At 51.8% G+C, this 16,753-nt stretch overlaps 7 protein-coding genes across 8 annotated transcripts; 4 read left to right on the forward strand and 3 right to left on the reverse strand.

Moving 5' to 3' along the window:
* Positions 1 to 261: 261 nt before the first annotated feature.
* On the forward strand, positions 262 to 546 carry LMH87_007060 (uncharacterized protein; the record flags this gene model as incomplete). Its single annotated transcript, XM_056192087.1, has 2 exons — positions 262 to 441; positions 502 to 546. The coding sequence occupies 2 exons, from the start codon at positions 262 to 264 to the stop codon at positions 544 to 546; spliced, it is 225 nt and encodes a 74-aa protein (XP_056060341.1).
* Positions 547 to 1,658: 1,112 nt separating this feature from the next.
* Positions 1,659 to 3,456, forward strand: LMH87_007061 (uncharacterized protein; the record flags this gene model as incomplete). The annotated part of the gene is made up of 3 exons (XM_056192089.1): positions 1,659 to 1,749; positions 1,814 to 1,871; positions 1,953 to 3,456. 3 exons carry the CDS (start codon positions 1,659 to 1,661, stop codon positions 3,454 to 3,456), a joined length of 1,653 nt encoding a protein of 550 aa, XP_056060342.1.
* A 284-nt stretch (positions 3,457 to 3,740) lies between these two features.
* LMH87_007062 (uncharacterized protein) lies at positions 3,741 to 8,289 on the reverse strand (the record flags this gene model as incomplete). The annotated part of the gene is made up of 9 exons (XM_056192090.1): positions 3,741 to 4,635; positions 4,755 to 4,769; positions 4,981 to 5,068; positions 5,169 to 5,356; positions 5,409 to 5,517; positions 5,578 to 5,892; positions 5,949 to 7,749; positions 7,805 to 7,832; positions 8,048 to 8,289. The coding sequence occupies 9 exons, from the start codon at positions 8,287 to 8,289 to the stop codon at positions 3,741 to 3,743; spliced, it is 3,681 nt and encodes a 1,226-aa protein (XP_056060343.1).
* A 1,378-nt stretch (positions 8,290 to 9,667) lies between these two features.
* Positions 9,668 to 10,041, reverse strand: LMH87_007063 (uncharacterized protein; the record flags this gene model as incomplete). The annotated part of the gene is made up of 3 exons (XM_056192091.1): positions 9,668 to 9,795; positions 9,860 to 9,916; positions 9,978 to 10,041. The coding sequence occupies 3 exons, from the start codon at positions 10,039 to 10,041 to the stop codon at positions 9,668 to 9,670; spliced, it is 249 nt and encodes an 82-aa protein (XP_056060344.1).
* A 1,627-nt stretch (positions 10,042 to 11,668) lies between these two features.
* LMH87_007064 (uncharacterized protein) lies at positions 11,669 to 12,955 on the forward strand (the record flags this gene model as incomplete). Of its 2 annotated transcripts, none has more annotated exons than XM_056192092.1 (1): positions 11,669 to 12,955. In XM_056192092.1, the coding sequence occupies one exon, from the start codon at positions 11,669 to 11,671 to the stop codon at positions 12,953 to 12,955; it is 1,287 nt and encodes a 428-aa protein (XP_056060345.1). The 2 variants fall into 2 exon arrangements, with proteins under 2 accessions (XP_056060345.1, XP_056060346.1); XM_056192093.1 differs by having other exon boundaries at positions 12,224 to 12,955.
* Positions 12,956 to 13,376: 421 nt separating this feature from the next.
* Positions 13,377 to 14,269, reverse strand: LMH87_007065 (uncharacterized protein; the record flags this gene model as incomplete). Its single annotated transcript, XM_056192094.1, has 2 exons — positions 13,377 to 13,841; positions 13,913 to 14,269. 2 exons carry the CDS (start codon positions 14,267 to 14,269, stop codon positions 13,377 to 13,379), a joined length of 822 nt encoding a protein of 273 aa, XP_056060347.1.
* Positions 14,270 to 14,677: 408 nt separating this feature from the next.
* On the forward strand, positions 14,678 to 16,492 carry LMH87_007066 (uncharacterized protein; the record flags this gene model as incomplete). Its single annotated transcript, XM_056192095.1, has 2 exons — positions 14,678 to 15,431; positions 15,489 to 16,492. 2 exons carry the CDS (start codon positions 14,678 to 14,680, stop codon positions 16,490 to 16,492), a joined length of 1,758 nt encoding a protein of 585 aa, XP_056060348.1.
* Positions 16,493 to 16,753: the final 261 nt, after the last annotated feature.

Here is a 16,753-nt window from a genome sequence, read left to right on the forward strand (position 1 = left end):
ATAACAAAACATAACAACAAAGCCATTCCACCTGTATATATGAATAACACTTTGTCCTTTTGCGGGGTGCTTTATTTTAATGTGCGACACGGCTCGGGCTGAGCTGACATCCGTCAGCTTGCCCTGCAGCTTTTGTCTGCAATACCTTCTGAGACGACGGCGAGACTGAGCTCCTGCTAATCTGCGCGATATTACCAAGTCGCAGATCCGAGATTTACGGATACTAAACATCGGGTTTGCCTCTTCCGCAATCGTGCCGAGATGAGCCCACGCCGTTATTGTCAACATGGCTGCATTCCAGCCAGTCTTTGGACTCAAGAAGAACAAGCGCCACAGGGCTGGGTCAGAATAATAACAAAACACTGGTTTTGGTGGACGACAGTACGGCATGGTGCCAAGATCCAGTTCTTTCGGAGGTCTTGTGCCGTCTGCCACGCACTGGTGCGCAACATGTCTCAGAACGCGCCCATTCCCCAACCTCGTACGTCTAATGCAACTCAGATGTCGTCAAGAAACGCGGAAGCGATGCTCACGAGTCGAACATGAGGAAAAAATGACGAGATGATAAGACTGCGATGCGAATAGCTTCTTGAATCTCGGCCATGGACATTTCAAGGATGCACGTTGTATCTGAATGACGCTTATGGTCTCATGGCAGATGACGACTGTGCCCAAAGACCAGAACCGCGTCTTACAAGGATATTTGGCGAGGTCATGTTGGCAGCATTGATTCATTGGCCAGATTTTCGTCATGTTTATGTGATTTTTTATCGTCTTCCAAATTCGCCTACAGTAGGTCGCCTGCCTGCAGCATCCCGGGTATCAGCTGCCAGCTCCGCGCGAGAGCAATCAAACACGTTGACTTCGGCAAGGACGACAAATTAAAAGACTCGTAGATAGGCCACTCGTCGATGCAATATGCATATTTGTTATGTCTCGGGCCAGGCAGTTCCGTTGGGAGCTCAACTCGGTCGAGAATCTGCTTTTCGAAGATGATCCATTGGAATTTCAGGAAATGTCACGATAGCATCGCTGGGAATATAAGTATGCTGTCTTGGAGAAATCTGGGATCGAGATTCCGCTAGCAAATAAACCAAGCTCTGAAACGCTTAAAACCTCGATCATTAAAAATCCAGCCGTATGAGGAGCGAGACGTCGGGTTTCTGCGAAGACATCTGCTCTAGGGTATGTTGCACAACGTGGGACGGCTACAATGCTTAAACATTGCGCAAAGACTACATGAACACTCGAATTTGCACCTTTTGGTGTCTTTAGAAATTAATATACTGAAATAAGCGCCAAGAAGCGAATCGGAATCGTCTTATCCCAAGTTTTTACGCTCAAGTCCTTTTCAGCGAATCACTTGCCGGTTCGTGTTCGACGTTGGACGGCCTCCTCTGACTCTGAAGCTCGAACCAAGAAAGTCCCGTAGACAAGCCCATTCATCTATATTAGTGCCTGTAAAGCAAGAAGAAAAGGGCCGTTTAGATAAAGGTGGTGTTGCTTCTGGCGCCTTGGCTACCCTGATCGTGCAGATGCGGGGTGCGGGGTCAAAGCAACTATCACGGACAGACGTGCACGGCAGCCGTCTTCGTCAATGCCTTGGGGCGCAAAATTGGCCGTGCCATCTCTCCTTCCCAGATCACTGCATATAACTCATGATTCATCAATTTTCATTATGCATATCAACAGAAAACGACCAGCTTCGATCTGAGCGTTTCGCGTCAGTTTCTGGACATAGTCCCCCACGTAAGGCTCAATCAGCACGATGCGCATCCTTCTGCAGCTACGCTAACTAGTGTGCATATGGCAGGTGGTGCAACCCTCGCGGTCTGCAGCGAGTCCCATGGTCGGGCCCAAAGAGTCAAGGTGTATATATAGGGCCGATGGCGAAGACTTTTCGCAGCGGAGATCTCATCCTTTGCTATTGCATCCGTCGTGCTTCTGCGCAGAATATTGCCATATCTCCCCAGAATCACTGAAATGAAGGCCTCAGCCGTCATGGTCGCAGCGTTGCTCTCGGCCGTTGGTCAAGCTACGTCTGGTCCGGATTTCACAACCAACCCGGCAGGAAACCCCTTTGTCGAGGGCTGGTACGCTGACCCGGACAATGAGTTCTACAATGGCGAATACTGGGTATACCCAACCTACTCGCATGAGTATGATGCGCAGACGTTTCTGGACGCTTTCTCATCGCCTGACCTCATCAACTGGACTAAGCACCCCAACGTCCTGAATACGACCAGCTTCCCGTGGGCGAAGCGAGCTGTCTGGGCCCCCGCTCCCATCGCGCGCAATGGCAAATACTACCTCTACTTTGGCGCCAACGACATTCAGACAAATGACGAATATGGTGGCATTGGCGTTGGCGTCGCAGACCGCCCCGAGGGCCCGTATCTGGACCCCATTGGCAAGCCGCTCATCGGCCAGTACTACAACGGCGCTCAGCCCATTGACCAAGACGTCTTCATCGACGACGACGGCCAGGCCTACATCTACTACGGCGGCCACGGCCACGCCAACGTCGCCCGCATCAACGAGGACATGGTCAGCGTCGGCACTTTCCCCGACGGCGACCAGTACAAGGAGATTACGCCTGAAAACTACGTCGAGGGGCCCCAGATGTTCAAGCGCAAGGGCAAGTACTATCTCTTCTGGAGCGAGGGCGGCTGGGGCGGCCCCGACTACGCCGTCTCTTACGGCATCTCCGACAACCCTGTCGGCCCCTTCAAGCGCCTCGACAAGATCCTCCAGCAGGACCTGGCCGTTGCCACGGGCTCGGGCCACAACGGCGTCATCACCGTCCCCGGCACCGACATCCACTACATCATCTACCACCGCCACCCGCTCGGCAGCACGGACGGCAACGACCGCCGCCTCGCCTACGACCGCCTCTACTTTCGCGAAGACGGCACCATCCAGCCCATTGTCATGGGCGTCCAGGATAACTTCAAGGACAGCAACATGATTGGTTGGTCTACCTACGGCGGCTCCTGGGACACGGGCTCCCGCAAGCTCAAGACGGTGGTCTCGGACGGCGCCAAGGCCGCCATCAACACCAACTTCACCGACCAGTACTTTGCCGTGGACGTGGCCATTCCCAGCCAAAATGACGGTGATGCAGGAATCATCTTCCGCGCCACGAATCTGCAAGAAGGCGCTCACGCGTATCGGGGCTACTATCTGGGTATTGGCACCAGCGGCAAGATTGTCATTGGCCGTGCCGACAATGGCTGGACCCCGATCAAGACCGTCAGCGCGCCGATCCACACCAACAGGGTGTACAATGTTGCCGTTCGTGCCGTCGGCAGCCAGTTTGACTGCAAGGTCACGCATGGTAAGGACATCATTGCCAGTTTTACTGTGTCGGATGACAAGTTCCAGCATGGCACCAATGGCGTTCGTGCGTTCCAGACCAAAGCCACGTTTGACAACCTTGAGGTCCGCCATGCGTAAATGCTGCATTCGCAAATCATTGTACAATAGATATTAATACATAAAAAATATCATTGTGCGGTAGATGTTAGTATATATGAATACAGAACTATTATATACTTGATTCAAATTCTTTGAGCATGCTTAATAGGCAGCAAAGTATTGGGCAATATAACTCACGAAGCAGCGACGAGTATGCCCTGTAAGACATGGTATGTAAAAACATCTAAATTGTATGTATTAAGCTATTCTAGATAATGACGTATTCGAGACAGAAATAAATGTGGCCGTGCATAGCCCACGCCCTATCGATCGACGTCAGTCTCGGTCCTGGCCCCCGTGGATGGAACAACTTCCGCTCTACCATCAGTCATGCGGACAAAAAAGTCAACATGCTGTAGAGCAGCTGGCCGGTGTGATACAGTAATCACAGTACAGGCCTGGAACTCGTCGTCTATGATTGCCTGCACACGACGCTCCGTCTCCTGATCCAAGCTGGCGGATCCTTCATCCACCAGCACAAGCTTTGATCCGACACTCTGTTTATGCACCACGGCCCGCGCCAGCTGCACCAATTGCTTTTGTCCTTGCGAGAGTTGAAGCTTACTCATGTCAGCATCCAGGCCACCGCGAGGCTGAATACTTTCCCACAGTCCAGCACCGATGCGGCACAGAACGTCAACCATCATGTCGTCAGTAACCTCGAGCTGGCCGGGGCAGATGGATGCGGGATATGGATTGATGTTGAAGCGAACAGAGCCAGGTAGCTCGATACCGGATTGGGTTATGGTCGTTATTCGAGAGCGAAGCATGTTGCGTGGTACCCGCCGAATGTCAACACCGTCAATGCTGATGGTTCCGGAATGCTCCAACAGGTTTAGCAACGTGAGAAGTAGCGAAGTCTTGCCACTGCCTGTTCTTCCCACTATGCCGACTTTTTTACCCGATGGGATAGAAACAGAGACGTTCTCAAATGCGCTGCGTGGCGTAGCACTGTCAGCCTGGTAACTTGCGCTCACGTTCTCGACCTCAACACTGCCGGACTGTGGCCAGTTGTCAGGAATGGCTGCTGCGAGGCTATCTGAATCTGCAAGATCCTCTTCAAGGGGGGTCGTTTGCGCAAACTCGCGAGTTCGGGCCACAGCACCCATACTCGTTTCCGTCCCCGTCCACATGGAGATCCACTCGCTCAAAAGCTCACTGAAGGTTATGAGACTCAGAAGCGCAAGACCAATCGCAGTCTTAGACGTCTGAGAGGGAAATTTGAGTGCGAGAGTCACCACGCAGATAGCTGCCACGGTAGTTGCCGAGTTCAGTACCGTGGACAGCCATTGCTGAATGCAGGTCAGTGCATAGACCGGCTTTTGGGTCTCATTTGCCGCAATGTACAGCTGTTTTGCGAACGGAGCTTGCCACTGGAAAGCGCGAATGTGAGATATGCCTTTGCTTGACTCCTTGAAAAGTTTGTACAAGGTCTTTGAGGCGTCGAGCTCCAGAAATCTCAGCTGTCGCGAGGTACGGAGGTAAAAGTATTGCACGACGTACACGAGAACAAGAAACAATGGCAGAATCGGCGAGGCATAGTTCGCCCCGGATGCAATTACACCAATGTCGATGAAGATTGTGAAGAAAACTGGGTGCAAATGGTTAGCAGGTTGTCGAGAAGCATGCGAGCGACTTTTGTTGAAGCTGGAAGAAAAGTGAATCCTGGGAGGAGAAAAGTGAAAACTTACGCCAGCTTGTCGGCATCACATAAAGAGGTAACTCCTGTGTAGCCGCAGAAATATCTTGACTGAACCTGTTTAAGAGTACGCCAGTATCCTCTTTTGTCAAGAAGTCGAGGGTAGCCCGAGAGGTTGTGTTTGCTAGAGTGCGGTGCAAAGATCTCGCAGCTGCGGCATTGACCAAGTAGAAGTACGCACTGCATCGCATTAGTCTTTGCGCATCTGATTCCATGACCCAAAATGCCTTACAGTGAACATGCCATGTTGGATACTGGATTAGCAAAACTTATGATCGCGTAGCCAATAAAGTAGAGGTTATTGTGCGGGTGGTTATCCTGCCAGATTCGGACATAGATTGCTGGAACAAGGTTAGGCACAGTAAACGATATACCCCATGGCAATGTGAAGGTGAACTTACGAGGAAACCTTTCGACTATGGCGGCTAGCATAATGGCGGCCAACCATAGAATGACATTACGCAAGCCAGCAGCCCTGAAAAAGTATCCATAAAGCGCCCAGTCACCGTACCGCTGGTGTTTTATTTCGGTATCGCTCGATGTGACTTGCACCACTGATGTCTCCTTACTGTCAGTGCCATTATCAGAAACATTGTCTTTGCATCTATTTGGTTCACTGGCGCTCGTGTTGCTCAGAATGCGCTTTTGCGGGACTGCTTGGACTTGGCCGTCGGCGTTGACTTCAAACACGAAGTCCGCATCTTCGAGGTGTTGCGCTGCGTCAGTGTTAATATTTATCATTCCTTGATTTGCGTCGATAGTTGAAACCCACCGATATTTGTCGCCATGATCAGAGTAGTAGGCTCCTCTTGGAAGTAGCCACCTTTGCCAAAAAGCCTATGCCTGATGATGGACGCTGTTGGGATATCCAACGCACTGAAGACATCGTCGAGAAGCACCAAGTCGGCACCGACGTACAGACTCCTTGCGAGAGAGATTCGCTGTTTTTGACCGCCGCTGAGATTGCAACCCTCGCTCCCAGCAAGTGTCATAATGCCGTCTGGAAGCCGGTCCAAATCAGAGGTCAGGGCACAGATGTTGATAATCTTCCAGAGGCGGTCGGAGTCTCGAGCACTGTTTCCTATGATGTTTTGCTCAATCGTGTCGTTCAAAACCCAGGGCTCTTGTTCGCAGTATGCAACAGACTTGGAGGACAAAGAGACGTCTCCGCTCTGCAATTGTACCTCACCTAAGATGGCTTTCAAGATGGTAGATTTCCCAGATCCCACGGGACCACAAAGCATGGTTTTGCTTCCTTTCGGGACTTTGAGACAGGCATTTCGGAGAGAAAAGACCGAGACATTGTTGAGTTGGACTGCAGAGGTAGAGTCGGGCTTGGCTGGTACATCTGTGAACTGACCAAGCTCTGAGCCATCCGGATTAAGTGGCATCTTTTCTGAGACAGAATCGTCCATATAAAAAGTACGATAGTCTTGTCTCTCTTCTTTGCAGAGATACTCCTGAACTCTCTGCACAGAAGCCCAGGCGGTAGCCCAATACGGAAGGGATACGAGCACAGAAGCGAAAGGGGCCGTCACCATCTGGGTAAGCGCAAGAGTTGTATAGAAGTCTGCAACTGATAGACCTGTAGATGCTCTGGTCCAAAACAGAGTTGCTCCAATGACGAGAGCAGGGGCTGCCGTCTCTACCAGAGCGGAAATTGCCCAGCTGAGACTTCTGGCATGTCGATCGCCCATGGAAATTTTTACCTCACTATTCATTTGTTGTTGCAGCTTGTCTGCCATGATTGGAGCCAGTCCAGTCATTTTGAGATCTTTGATTTGCGATAGCATCGAAGAAGTATCTGCGACGCGGACTTCGATTCGCTCATTCCATCGTTTGCGAGTTCTTGCCATTTTTTTGGTCGCAAATGTAGACAGTATGGAGGAGATGATGGCAGGCACCAAGGTGAAGATGCAAGATGCCCCGACGAATGCTGCGAGAATGCCAAGCCCCAGGCCTATCTCGATCAATTTTGCCCAGCTCTCGTACGATAGTGATATGAGGCCTTGTGTGCCGTTTACATCCGTACTCATCAAGGTCAGCGCTGCAGCCTTTGACAGCTCGTCCGTTGAGAGTCTGACGGTTTTATTGTAAAGGGCTGCCAGGAGCATTCCTCGCACACCGATTCTGATCTTGAGCCGGTAGCTGTTGTACCAGGCCGCGCACATCGATTTACCAGTATAGATCAAGGCCGTGGCGCCAATAAGCGAAGCAACAACTCGAGGGTCTGGATGCTCTTCAGACACGGTGCTGACGACTCGCTGGAGTAGAAATGGCTGGGAAAAGTTGAATCCAATGGACAGGAATCGCGGCAAGATGACAAAAACAAAAAACTCCGGGACAGCTTGGATGCATGACAGCAAAAGAGCAAACTTTGATTCTTTGTTGGCCTTTTCCCAACAGCGAGCGAACTCGGTGTAGAGCGCTTCCGTTTCAAACCCAATATCGCCAATGTCGTCTTTTGTGAGATTTCTTTGAAATCCTATGACAAGAATTCCGTTCATCCAGAAAAAGAACGATCGACTCCAAAAACCAGCTGTGGCCTCGCGGCCGAGAGAGACCCGCAAATCCTTGTCAATTAGATGCGATCTTTTCGAAATATCTTCCAAGATCATAATAACAAACTTTATGACGGTGGTAGCAATTTGAAGCGCTGCAATAATCTCAAACCCCTCCCTGAGGGACAGCGATCGCGCAGCTGCGACGTCGGGGAGCAGCGTAATCGTCAAGAAGAACCCAAGAAATGCTGGAGATGAGCAGTAATAAAGATGCCCCACGCAGACGAAAATAGTGATGATGATTGCTGATAAAAAGGATAATGTCGCTGCGGCTGTTGGGAGGGCCATGCTCATGCCATGTTGGGCGTACGGATGGTGAAAGTATGCGAGAGCCGCGGCTTGGACAGCGACTAGCGACAAAGCAAAGGCCAGCTTTGTCCAGAGAAGTAATCCAGCATGGGCGAGAGGAGGGCTCTTCAAGTAGGAATAAACGTAGAATGGAAGTGCGGCAAACCAAATTATTGACGGGACAATAGAAAAAAAGATGAGTTCGAATCGCAGAGTGAAGTCAAATGCGCCCTGAAGCTGGGGACCAAACATATCATCGCCCATTTTGAGATGAGAGATTGCAGCCGAAGACGGCTTCTGTAATCGATCAGATCTCTGGCCAGATGTGTAATTTAGGCTTCGTGTGACCCAGCGACGCGGAAGTGTCGAAGTGTCAAAGCAAAGCCAGAGGGCCGTAGGGCAGCACGGGTGGTTATACTTTTCAAGAAGTTGCTCCGGCTTCGAAGAAGCACCAGGTGGGGTACATGCTCATTGACTAAAGACAATTTAAGGGCGATGCAGCGCTATTAGCTATCTGCATGTCTGATCAGGCTGAGCAGCTCGGGACTTTACAACACTCGCCAGCGCCGAAATGTCACTACTACACCACGGTACAGACGACCAATGACTACGAATCTCCAGGCAATTACCTTGTTTCTTATTTAGCTTACTTGGCAGCTCGTTTATTCATACTAAGTATATAATATCGGCTGCGTTTCAGCACCAGGATGCGAATTTGCGCGCGCGAGTACCAGCAGGACCCCGCGACCAGCGGATGGAGGCTATCCGCATGCTGTTAGTCCGCTACGGCTTCCGCTCCGGCCTACCAACCATAAATAGTAGGTGACCATCAGCGCTAGCCGATGGCCACTACTTTCACAAGCGGGGGGTCTTTGCGCTAGCCAGGCAGTTCAGGTGTGGCAGACGCGCAGGAAGCATCTCGTCCAACCGACCAACCAACGAAATTGTGCATTTCTGGCGACCGCGCTCTCAACGAGGAAAAGCCGAAAAGAGGCCCTTGTTTTTTGCGAGCATGGGTTGTGCGGGATTGAGTGTGACTGTTTATGTCTTCCAGAACTTGCACGATGCGATTGAGACGGACGGCCAAATATTGTCGTCCCGTGTGATGCTGGTGATGTTGGTAGCTTCCATCCTGCCGGACACGGTGAGGCTCCACTGATGCATCTTCCCCCGGGCCGCCTTTGCCCACCTGTCTGCAGTTCAAAAGTTCCTCTGCCAATGCAGGTTTGATTAGAGAGTCTTCGGGGTCACCCGCCGCCCCTAGAATACCCCATCACGTAGCATTTACAGTGCTGCGGCGCCCGTAGTGAAGGCTCGTCACAGGCGGCACACAGCCAGAACTAACAAGCCGGCCCGATTTCACAGACCCCAAATGTTGCCATGTGCAAATGGATGAACTCGGATCCCCTCGCTGACACTCATTGAGCGGTGCTTCCTCCGTCTGCTTTCCTGTGATTCTCTTCTTGGTTGTCTCAGCGCAGTATTTCTCCGCCCAATACGTGATTTAGAGCATTGTAGACCGCGGCTGCGCGAGGTCGAATGGGGCTATTTAGTTAGCGCGTCATGATTTCGGATTACAGCGCTGCCATGCGTGATAGAGTATTCGCCATTTTTCTCCCTTCCCGTTGATGGAACCAAACTTTCATTTGTATATGTTGCCTAGCGTAGCTTCAATGCCCGATACCCAGCCACGCCACCTCCGAGACTGAGAGAAACCGCTTCTCTTTACGTTGATTCCCTCCTGACAGTGGCCATCGTTGCCTCTCTCAACTGATGCCAAGCACTTCAGCTCTGGAAGCAGCAGCTACCTCTGCGCCATATGACATGGACCTGCCTTTGAAGGGTCTTCCGCCCATCGAACCACGAACTAAAACAGCTATATCTTCTCGCACTGAAAGCACACACTAGCTGTTAGAGTGTGAAGTAATTGGCTTGTAAGATGAATGACGTACTTGGCAGAGCTCGAGCTGGCCGGACAACGGCAGCAACCCAGACTATATAGAGGCAGAAATGCATCTTTGCACTTGAACTATGCGTAATGCTTGTAACAGTGTGTATCTGTGAGGCTTCCAGTGGAATTTTCCGAGAGCAAGAAGGTGGGGGATGCAGATGGTATTTATGCAGCCACCATTAAGCCCATGCTATAAGCCAACGAATCAGCACGGCATAGCTGGACACCTAGTGTGGCAGCTGGTGTGGCAAATTCTCGGAGAGATCGAAAGTTGACCAAAAACAGATCAGAAACTGAACAGTTTCCTGTTTACATGCTGTTTCCCATTTTCTAGGCTGACGGGCCTTAGTCTTTGGCGCTTTTGCAGGCAAGCCTGCAAAATAACGACTAGACTCACCAACCGCCTCATTTCCAGTATAATTATTTCTCTCTGGGATGATAATTCTCCAGACGTAGTAATCGACGTTCACTCCCATAAGCCTTATTGTGCAGCCGCACTGTACTTTTAACACAGGCCTCAGATCGCCGCTAGTAGGCCTGACTCACAGATTGATAGAAGTAGAAATGCCCACGCTGCAGTCTCGTCTCACAATATATGAATCACACTCACAAACTCCAAGAGGCCTGTTTCTCCGTCTTTGCTTTCTCATGTCGCTCCCAATGCATTGTCTGGACGCGGATCGGCTTCCAGCTGCCGAAGCCGGAACTGTCCTGTTCGAGACCAATCTTCTCATCATACGGCGTTTCCTCTTGTCTGATGCTCCAAGCCTCGCCGTGACTTTAAACCACAAAGAGGTGGTCATGCAACTGAGCGACCGCTTTCAGTACCCATACACAGCGTCCGACGCCGAGACTGCCATTTCACAGTCATTCCCGTCGCAACATGACCATCAGTTTACTGCTGCCTACCCTAAATCTGTTGCAGTGTGTATCAAACGCAGCACGACCGATAGCTTTTCGTCCAACCCACGGCTTATCGGGAGCATGATTGCACATGCTGGAAAGGACATGGCTTACAGAACATGGTCGCTGGGCTGTGCGTTGACACCAGAGATCTGGGGAAGGGGATATGGTGCAGAGGCATTGATTGGATTTCGAGACTGGTTGTTTGAGACGTGGTCACGTCTCGCGCGGCTCGAAGCCAGTGTATTTGCCAGCAATCCTGCGAGCGCCAAAGTCCTTTTAAAGGCCGGATTTCTTGAGGAGGGGCTTCGCAGAGCGTGTTTGGAGAAAAACGGTATTTTGCTTGATGGCCGACAGTTTGCGATTCTGAGAGGCGATTGCCTAGCTAGCGGCACCGAATGCAATCGCTTCAATTAAACAGATATTTATCATTGCTATAAAATAGTCGCTGGAACTCAAAAACAGTACTTACCTGTTTAATAATTAATAAACGACGCAAATCAGGCTAGATTCCATGTTAGGGTCTTCTTCGCCGGTTTAAGTAATTGCAGTCCCCCGCCACCTTCTTTTCGCTGGCTGCCAATGAAAGCTTGGCCAAGCTCTTTTACGCTTGCGCTCGCCCAATCCACCACTCTCCGTCACAATAACCCGTCATCAAACCAGCAGCCAGCACCTATTATCAATAACGACCCTTGTGCTGTCTTGCCGTGTCGCTCACAATAGTATCTTTTCCTGTATCACATACTGCTCAAGGTTCGCTTTGCGCTGCGTCGAAGCCTTCACGCTACGATGGAAGACCAGTTTGGCGGCCGCACCGACGACGATTTGTTCTTCGACGACGACTTCGAACCAGTAGATGGTGTAACCACTATTGTGCCCAACGATGTACCGGTCGAGATCTCGTCATACTATATCACACCTTCAGACTTAATACCGCATCCCGCGGATCTCGAGTCTGCGCTGGCCCCTCTGGCAGCTGCGGCGGCAGCAGGCAAAAGGAAGGGACGCAGACGACGCAGGTCCAAGTCCCCCAAGCAGCCTCTTCCTCCGGCACCGCCACCACGAGGAGGTCTTGCGCATTCTAGATTCGCAGAGAAGCCGGCACAAAAACCACCGCAACACCCCGAGCCACAATCACCCGAGTCGTCCTCGGCGGCCGCGAGCCACGAGCAGACAAACGGCGAAAGCGGCTCCAGCGCCGTCGCAGCGAATGCTCCGACTCATCGAGACAGGCGAAATGATGGCAGGAATCAGGGAAAACCTCCCCCGAAGTCCGTCGATGCGCGCGCGCAATCTGGTGCCAACCCTCGCCAGAAACCGACAGAGGAAGAATTGACTGCCAAGATGGAGAAGATGAAACTACTGTCGGCAGAGAAGACGCGCAAGTTTGAGAAGGCCGAACAGGACGAGAAACAACACGCAGAGGCTTACGCACGCGGAATGGAGGAAGCGCGGCGCCAGCGTGCCGAAAATGCAGAGAGGCGACGACAAAACGAGGAGCAGCGTCGCCGCCTCGAAGATGAGCGCACAAAGAACCGAGAGCGCAAACTCAAGGCCATGAATATGAAACAAGGCGGCTGGGATGAAGGCAAAGAGGCGGCAGGCGAGGAAGAATCGCGGCGGCCAGCTCGTGGAATGAATGGCGGTGTCCGTGGAGCGAAAAGCTCAGTTGGGTCAGGCTTGTGCGGCAGTCGTTTCGCGCGAGACTCGAGCGAAGGGGAGAAAGCGACGACCCCAGATCGCACAGACACTGACATGTCCCTCGACGAACGTCCTCGTCGCGACGGTCGTGGTGGACGGGGGAGAGGCAGCCGAGGTGAGGGACGTGGCGCACGGGGAGGACGAGGCGGACGAGGGCGTGGCGGCGCCGCTGGCAACGCCGCTCCCGCACCGGACAAGGACGATTTTCCCTCGTTGCCGGCTAAATCGGAGGGTCAAAAGGAGCCTGTGGAAGGCGCACCGAAGCCTGCGATCTTGGCCCCGTTACCGCGGTTTGCACCGGCTATTGGGAAATGGGACGACGAGATGGAGTTTCTGGATGAGATGACCACCACTACCACAGCTGCGAATAAGTAATACATCATGGATATTGTGTAACGTTGGAGAATTGGCAAGGTAACACATCAGGGCATGGCAAACAGAGACTGTTACAATGGGAGGCGGCGTCAATTTTTTTTTTTGGATAAATTATTTTGGGTATCACGCTTCAAGCAGACGATTCAGCTCTTTTTGGAAATTGTTTATTTAGCGCACTTACCCGGCCCAGGATGTATTTCGAATGAGTATCGTTTGACTACTTGCTTCACTTAACAATCACAAGTGAGTTATAATGCTGTGTGAGTGGGTATATGTAACGAGTCCCAAGCTCCTGATCAACTCCAATATTATGTACATATCTTTTAGAGGACTTTCAAAAATGACCCAAATACAAGTAGCCTTATCAACGCCAGTATACATGCGGTTTCCAACCGTCGGAGTTCTCGAGAAGTAGTGCAGTCTACCATCCGCCACGATAGCCACGGCCACTTTTGCCTCTGTATCCTCCCCCTCCTCCACCATGCCCTCTGGGTCCTCTTGGGCCGCCGCCGCCGGGACCGTCATCGTCGTGCATCGTTCTGGCTCTCGTTTTCATTTCTCTCGGGAATGCATCGTACGTCTTGCGCATCTGCGCAAAGCCCAGATGCATCTTGCCGTAAAAGTGATCTGCCAGACGGCGGTCGTTGTCCAAACGACTGAGGTACGCGCCGCATACGTCGCAGACTTGCAGCTTCTGGTGGCCCGACGGGCCAGAGGTGTCCGCGAGGGCCTTGAGCTCCTTTTCCTTCTCTGCCTTGGCCTGCATTGCCTGCCGCACTCGAAATAGTTCATCCTGCGCGCGCGAGACCTCCGACATGGAGCCGAGTATTTCGACTTCGAGGAGGCCGTTGTGAATTGAAGTATTGAGATCGGATATTGCTTTCAGCTGCGACGCAAAAAAAGTAGTTAGCAACAGACTCTTGTAGCTTTTGCGCAGGAAGATTGGAGGATACTTACCATGACGTTGGTCTGTCGGATCTCTTCTGGTGTCTTTTTCAAGCGCCGTTGGGCAGCTTCAATACCTCTGTTACATTCGTCGATATACTGGTATAAATGTCGAATGTAATCGTACTCAAACCCGAGCTTGCTCTTTTCGCGTTCAGACATGGCATCGTATTCGGTCTTGAGAGCTTCGGAGTGAATTTTTGGGCAAGGCCCCAGATCTTGCTTTGTGTTGGTGAAGAGGATGTGAGGGCAGGTGCCTGCGATATATGAACGACATAGCTTCGGGTCGGAGAAGGAAGGTTTGGCGGCTTGCGACGTGACGGATGCGCCCATGAGCTGCTCAAGCAGCTTTCGTTGTTCGGCGGCCATGGTCGAGACGCGATTGTTGATTTGCGCTAGACTGGATGCACTGTGCGCGCGTATGTAATAGGTCTGATGGATTATCTGCGAGCAAAACGCTATCACAAACCACTGCTTATGAATGCGGCGAGCGACAACGAGCGAGTTCAGAGATGCTCGTGGTCTTGTCCGACACAAGCCTGGAAGGCAGACTAATTTTGCCACTCCCGACCGCCTCCCAACGTCCCCACGCTGCTTCACTACAGGCGCGCCACGTCGCCTGGAAGCGAGCCCGTTATGGCGGGCAAGCTACGCTGAGAGCTTCCTTGAGGTTAACCACCTATGCTTTGTGCTCCCTTTGATCGCCAGCCATTATATCAGGCTGAGATGTAAATTCTGCCGCACTGAGAGCGGAAGATCTACACTCTCTTTTTCACAATGGCGCGGCTATTGTCATTCCTTCTCTTCCTTTTCTCTGGTATCCTTGCCTCCGCGTCCACCGACTACCATGAGCAACTGAACCTACGACCACTGCCCCTGTCGGGCTTGCTCGCGAGCTTCAACTTTCGATCCAATATTACCGTCGACGACTTTGAGACACAAAATTTCAGAATCTTCCCCAGGTCACTTGCACAAATTCTACAATATGCTGGTACCCGCGAGCTACACTTGCGATTCGCATTGGGGCGCTGGGATACGGAGACGTGGGGAGCCCGGCCGTGGGATGGGCGCAAGGAGGGTGGACAGGGAGTTGAGCTCTGGGCATGGCTGGACGCGCAGACAGACGAAGAAGCCGACAAGAAATGGCTTATCCTTACCAATGCGCTGTCTGGGCTGTTCTGCGCCAGTCTCAACTTTATCGACGAAACAAGAACCATACGCCCAGTCATGTCTTTCCAGCCCGAAGGCGACCACTCGGACGCCATACTCGCCAACACGCGACTATTACATGGAGTGCTACCGCATGAGGTTGTTTGCACAGAGAATCTAACGCCATTTTTGAAGTTGCTTCCATGCAAGGGCAAGGCTGGCATTGCGAGCTTGCTCGATGGTCACAAGCTATTTGATGCCTCCTTTCAAAGCATGGCTATTGATGTGAAGCCAATTTGTGATGCTGAGGGGAAGTGTGTCTTGCAAATGGAGGAAACCATTGACATGGTCCTTGACGTCAACCGATCAAAGCGACCCAGAGGTATATAGACGCTCTTGCAAATGTTTGTGTTGACAAGTGCTCTAACGCAAAATCCAGACAACCCGATACCGCGACCACCCAACGAAGACGACCTCGTATGCGACACATCTAAGCCCTACCATGCGCACGATACCTGCTTCCCCGCTGATCACCTGCTTGGCCAAGACTGGACACTATCACAAGTGTTTGGTCGACCAATGCAGGGAGCTTGCCCACTCACCGACGCTACTGTGCCTCCCATCTGCTTGCACATTCCCCATTCGCGAAGCGTGTACTCTTCCGAGGGATCGCACGAGATCAAGGATGCGGAGAAGCCCAAACGGTGCTACAATATCCCTGCGGATGGCGAATTTACCCTCGTTTTGACGCAGCCAGACGTTGTGGCTGACGGCAAGGGCCTGGAGATTAATGAGCCCGAAACGCCGGTATTGTTTGCTGAACGGAGCTTGACTGGCTATGGCCAAGAACGTGGCGGCGTTCAGGCCATTCTTACCAACCCCAGCGATGAAGAGGTCGAGTTTGTCTACATGGAATCGCTCCCTTGGTTCATGCGCATTTACCTCCACACACTCTCCACACGGATATCGTCTACTGGCTCCACGGCTACAGGCAACAATGCCAGCGACATTATCAAAGAGATTTACTATCGCCCGGCTCTTGATCGCGAGCGTGGTACGCAGCTGGAGCTTCTTGTCCAGATTCCACCCCGTTGCACCGTTTTCCTCACCTATGAATTTGAGAAGTCCATCTTGAGATACACAGAGTACCCCCCTGATGCAAATCGCGGGTTTGATGTGGCTGCCGCCGTCATCACGACCTTGAGACCAAAGGCCATGAGCCTGCGCACCACTGGTTTGCTTCTTTACCTGCCTACTCCGGATTTCAGCATGCCGTACAATGTCATCATCTTGACGTCGACGGCCATCGCACTCGCTTTTGGCGGCCTATATAACATTATTGTGCGCCGCATGGTGGGCGCAAATGAGGTAGCGCCATCGGCCCTGAAGTTGAAACTCGATAAGCTCATATCACGTATAAAAGGGAAAACCGCAACGGCGTAGAATAATTACAGCTTGTTGAATTCACTTATCTTTGTGTTCTACATCCTTTACATTTGAAGATGAAGGCATCGGCATTGACGTGCATCGCTGTCTAAAAGAACGTAGACCGGTCGCTATCCCGAACTGAGACGAGGATTGCATGTTTCTGAGAAAGCAATTTCTTGTAAATTGCCACGTTTCTCCGTCTTATTCAGGTCAGCTGTGGCCAAGCCTCCAAGACACAAACTAACGCAGTGGCTGTCCTGGGCGAAAACGCCACTG

This window comes from Akanthomyces muscarius, chromosome 1 (assembly GCF_028009165.1).
Source record: "Akanthomyces muscarius strain Ve6 chromosome 1, whole genome shotgun sequence".
Lineage (NCBI taxonomy): Eukaryota > Fungi > Ascomycota > Sordariomycetes > Hypocreales > Cordycipitaceae > Akanthomyces > Akanthomyces muscarius.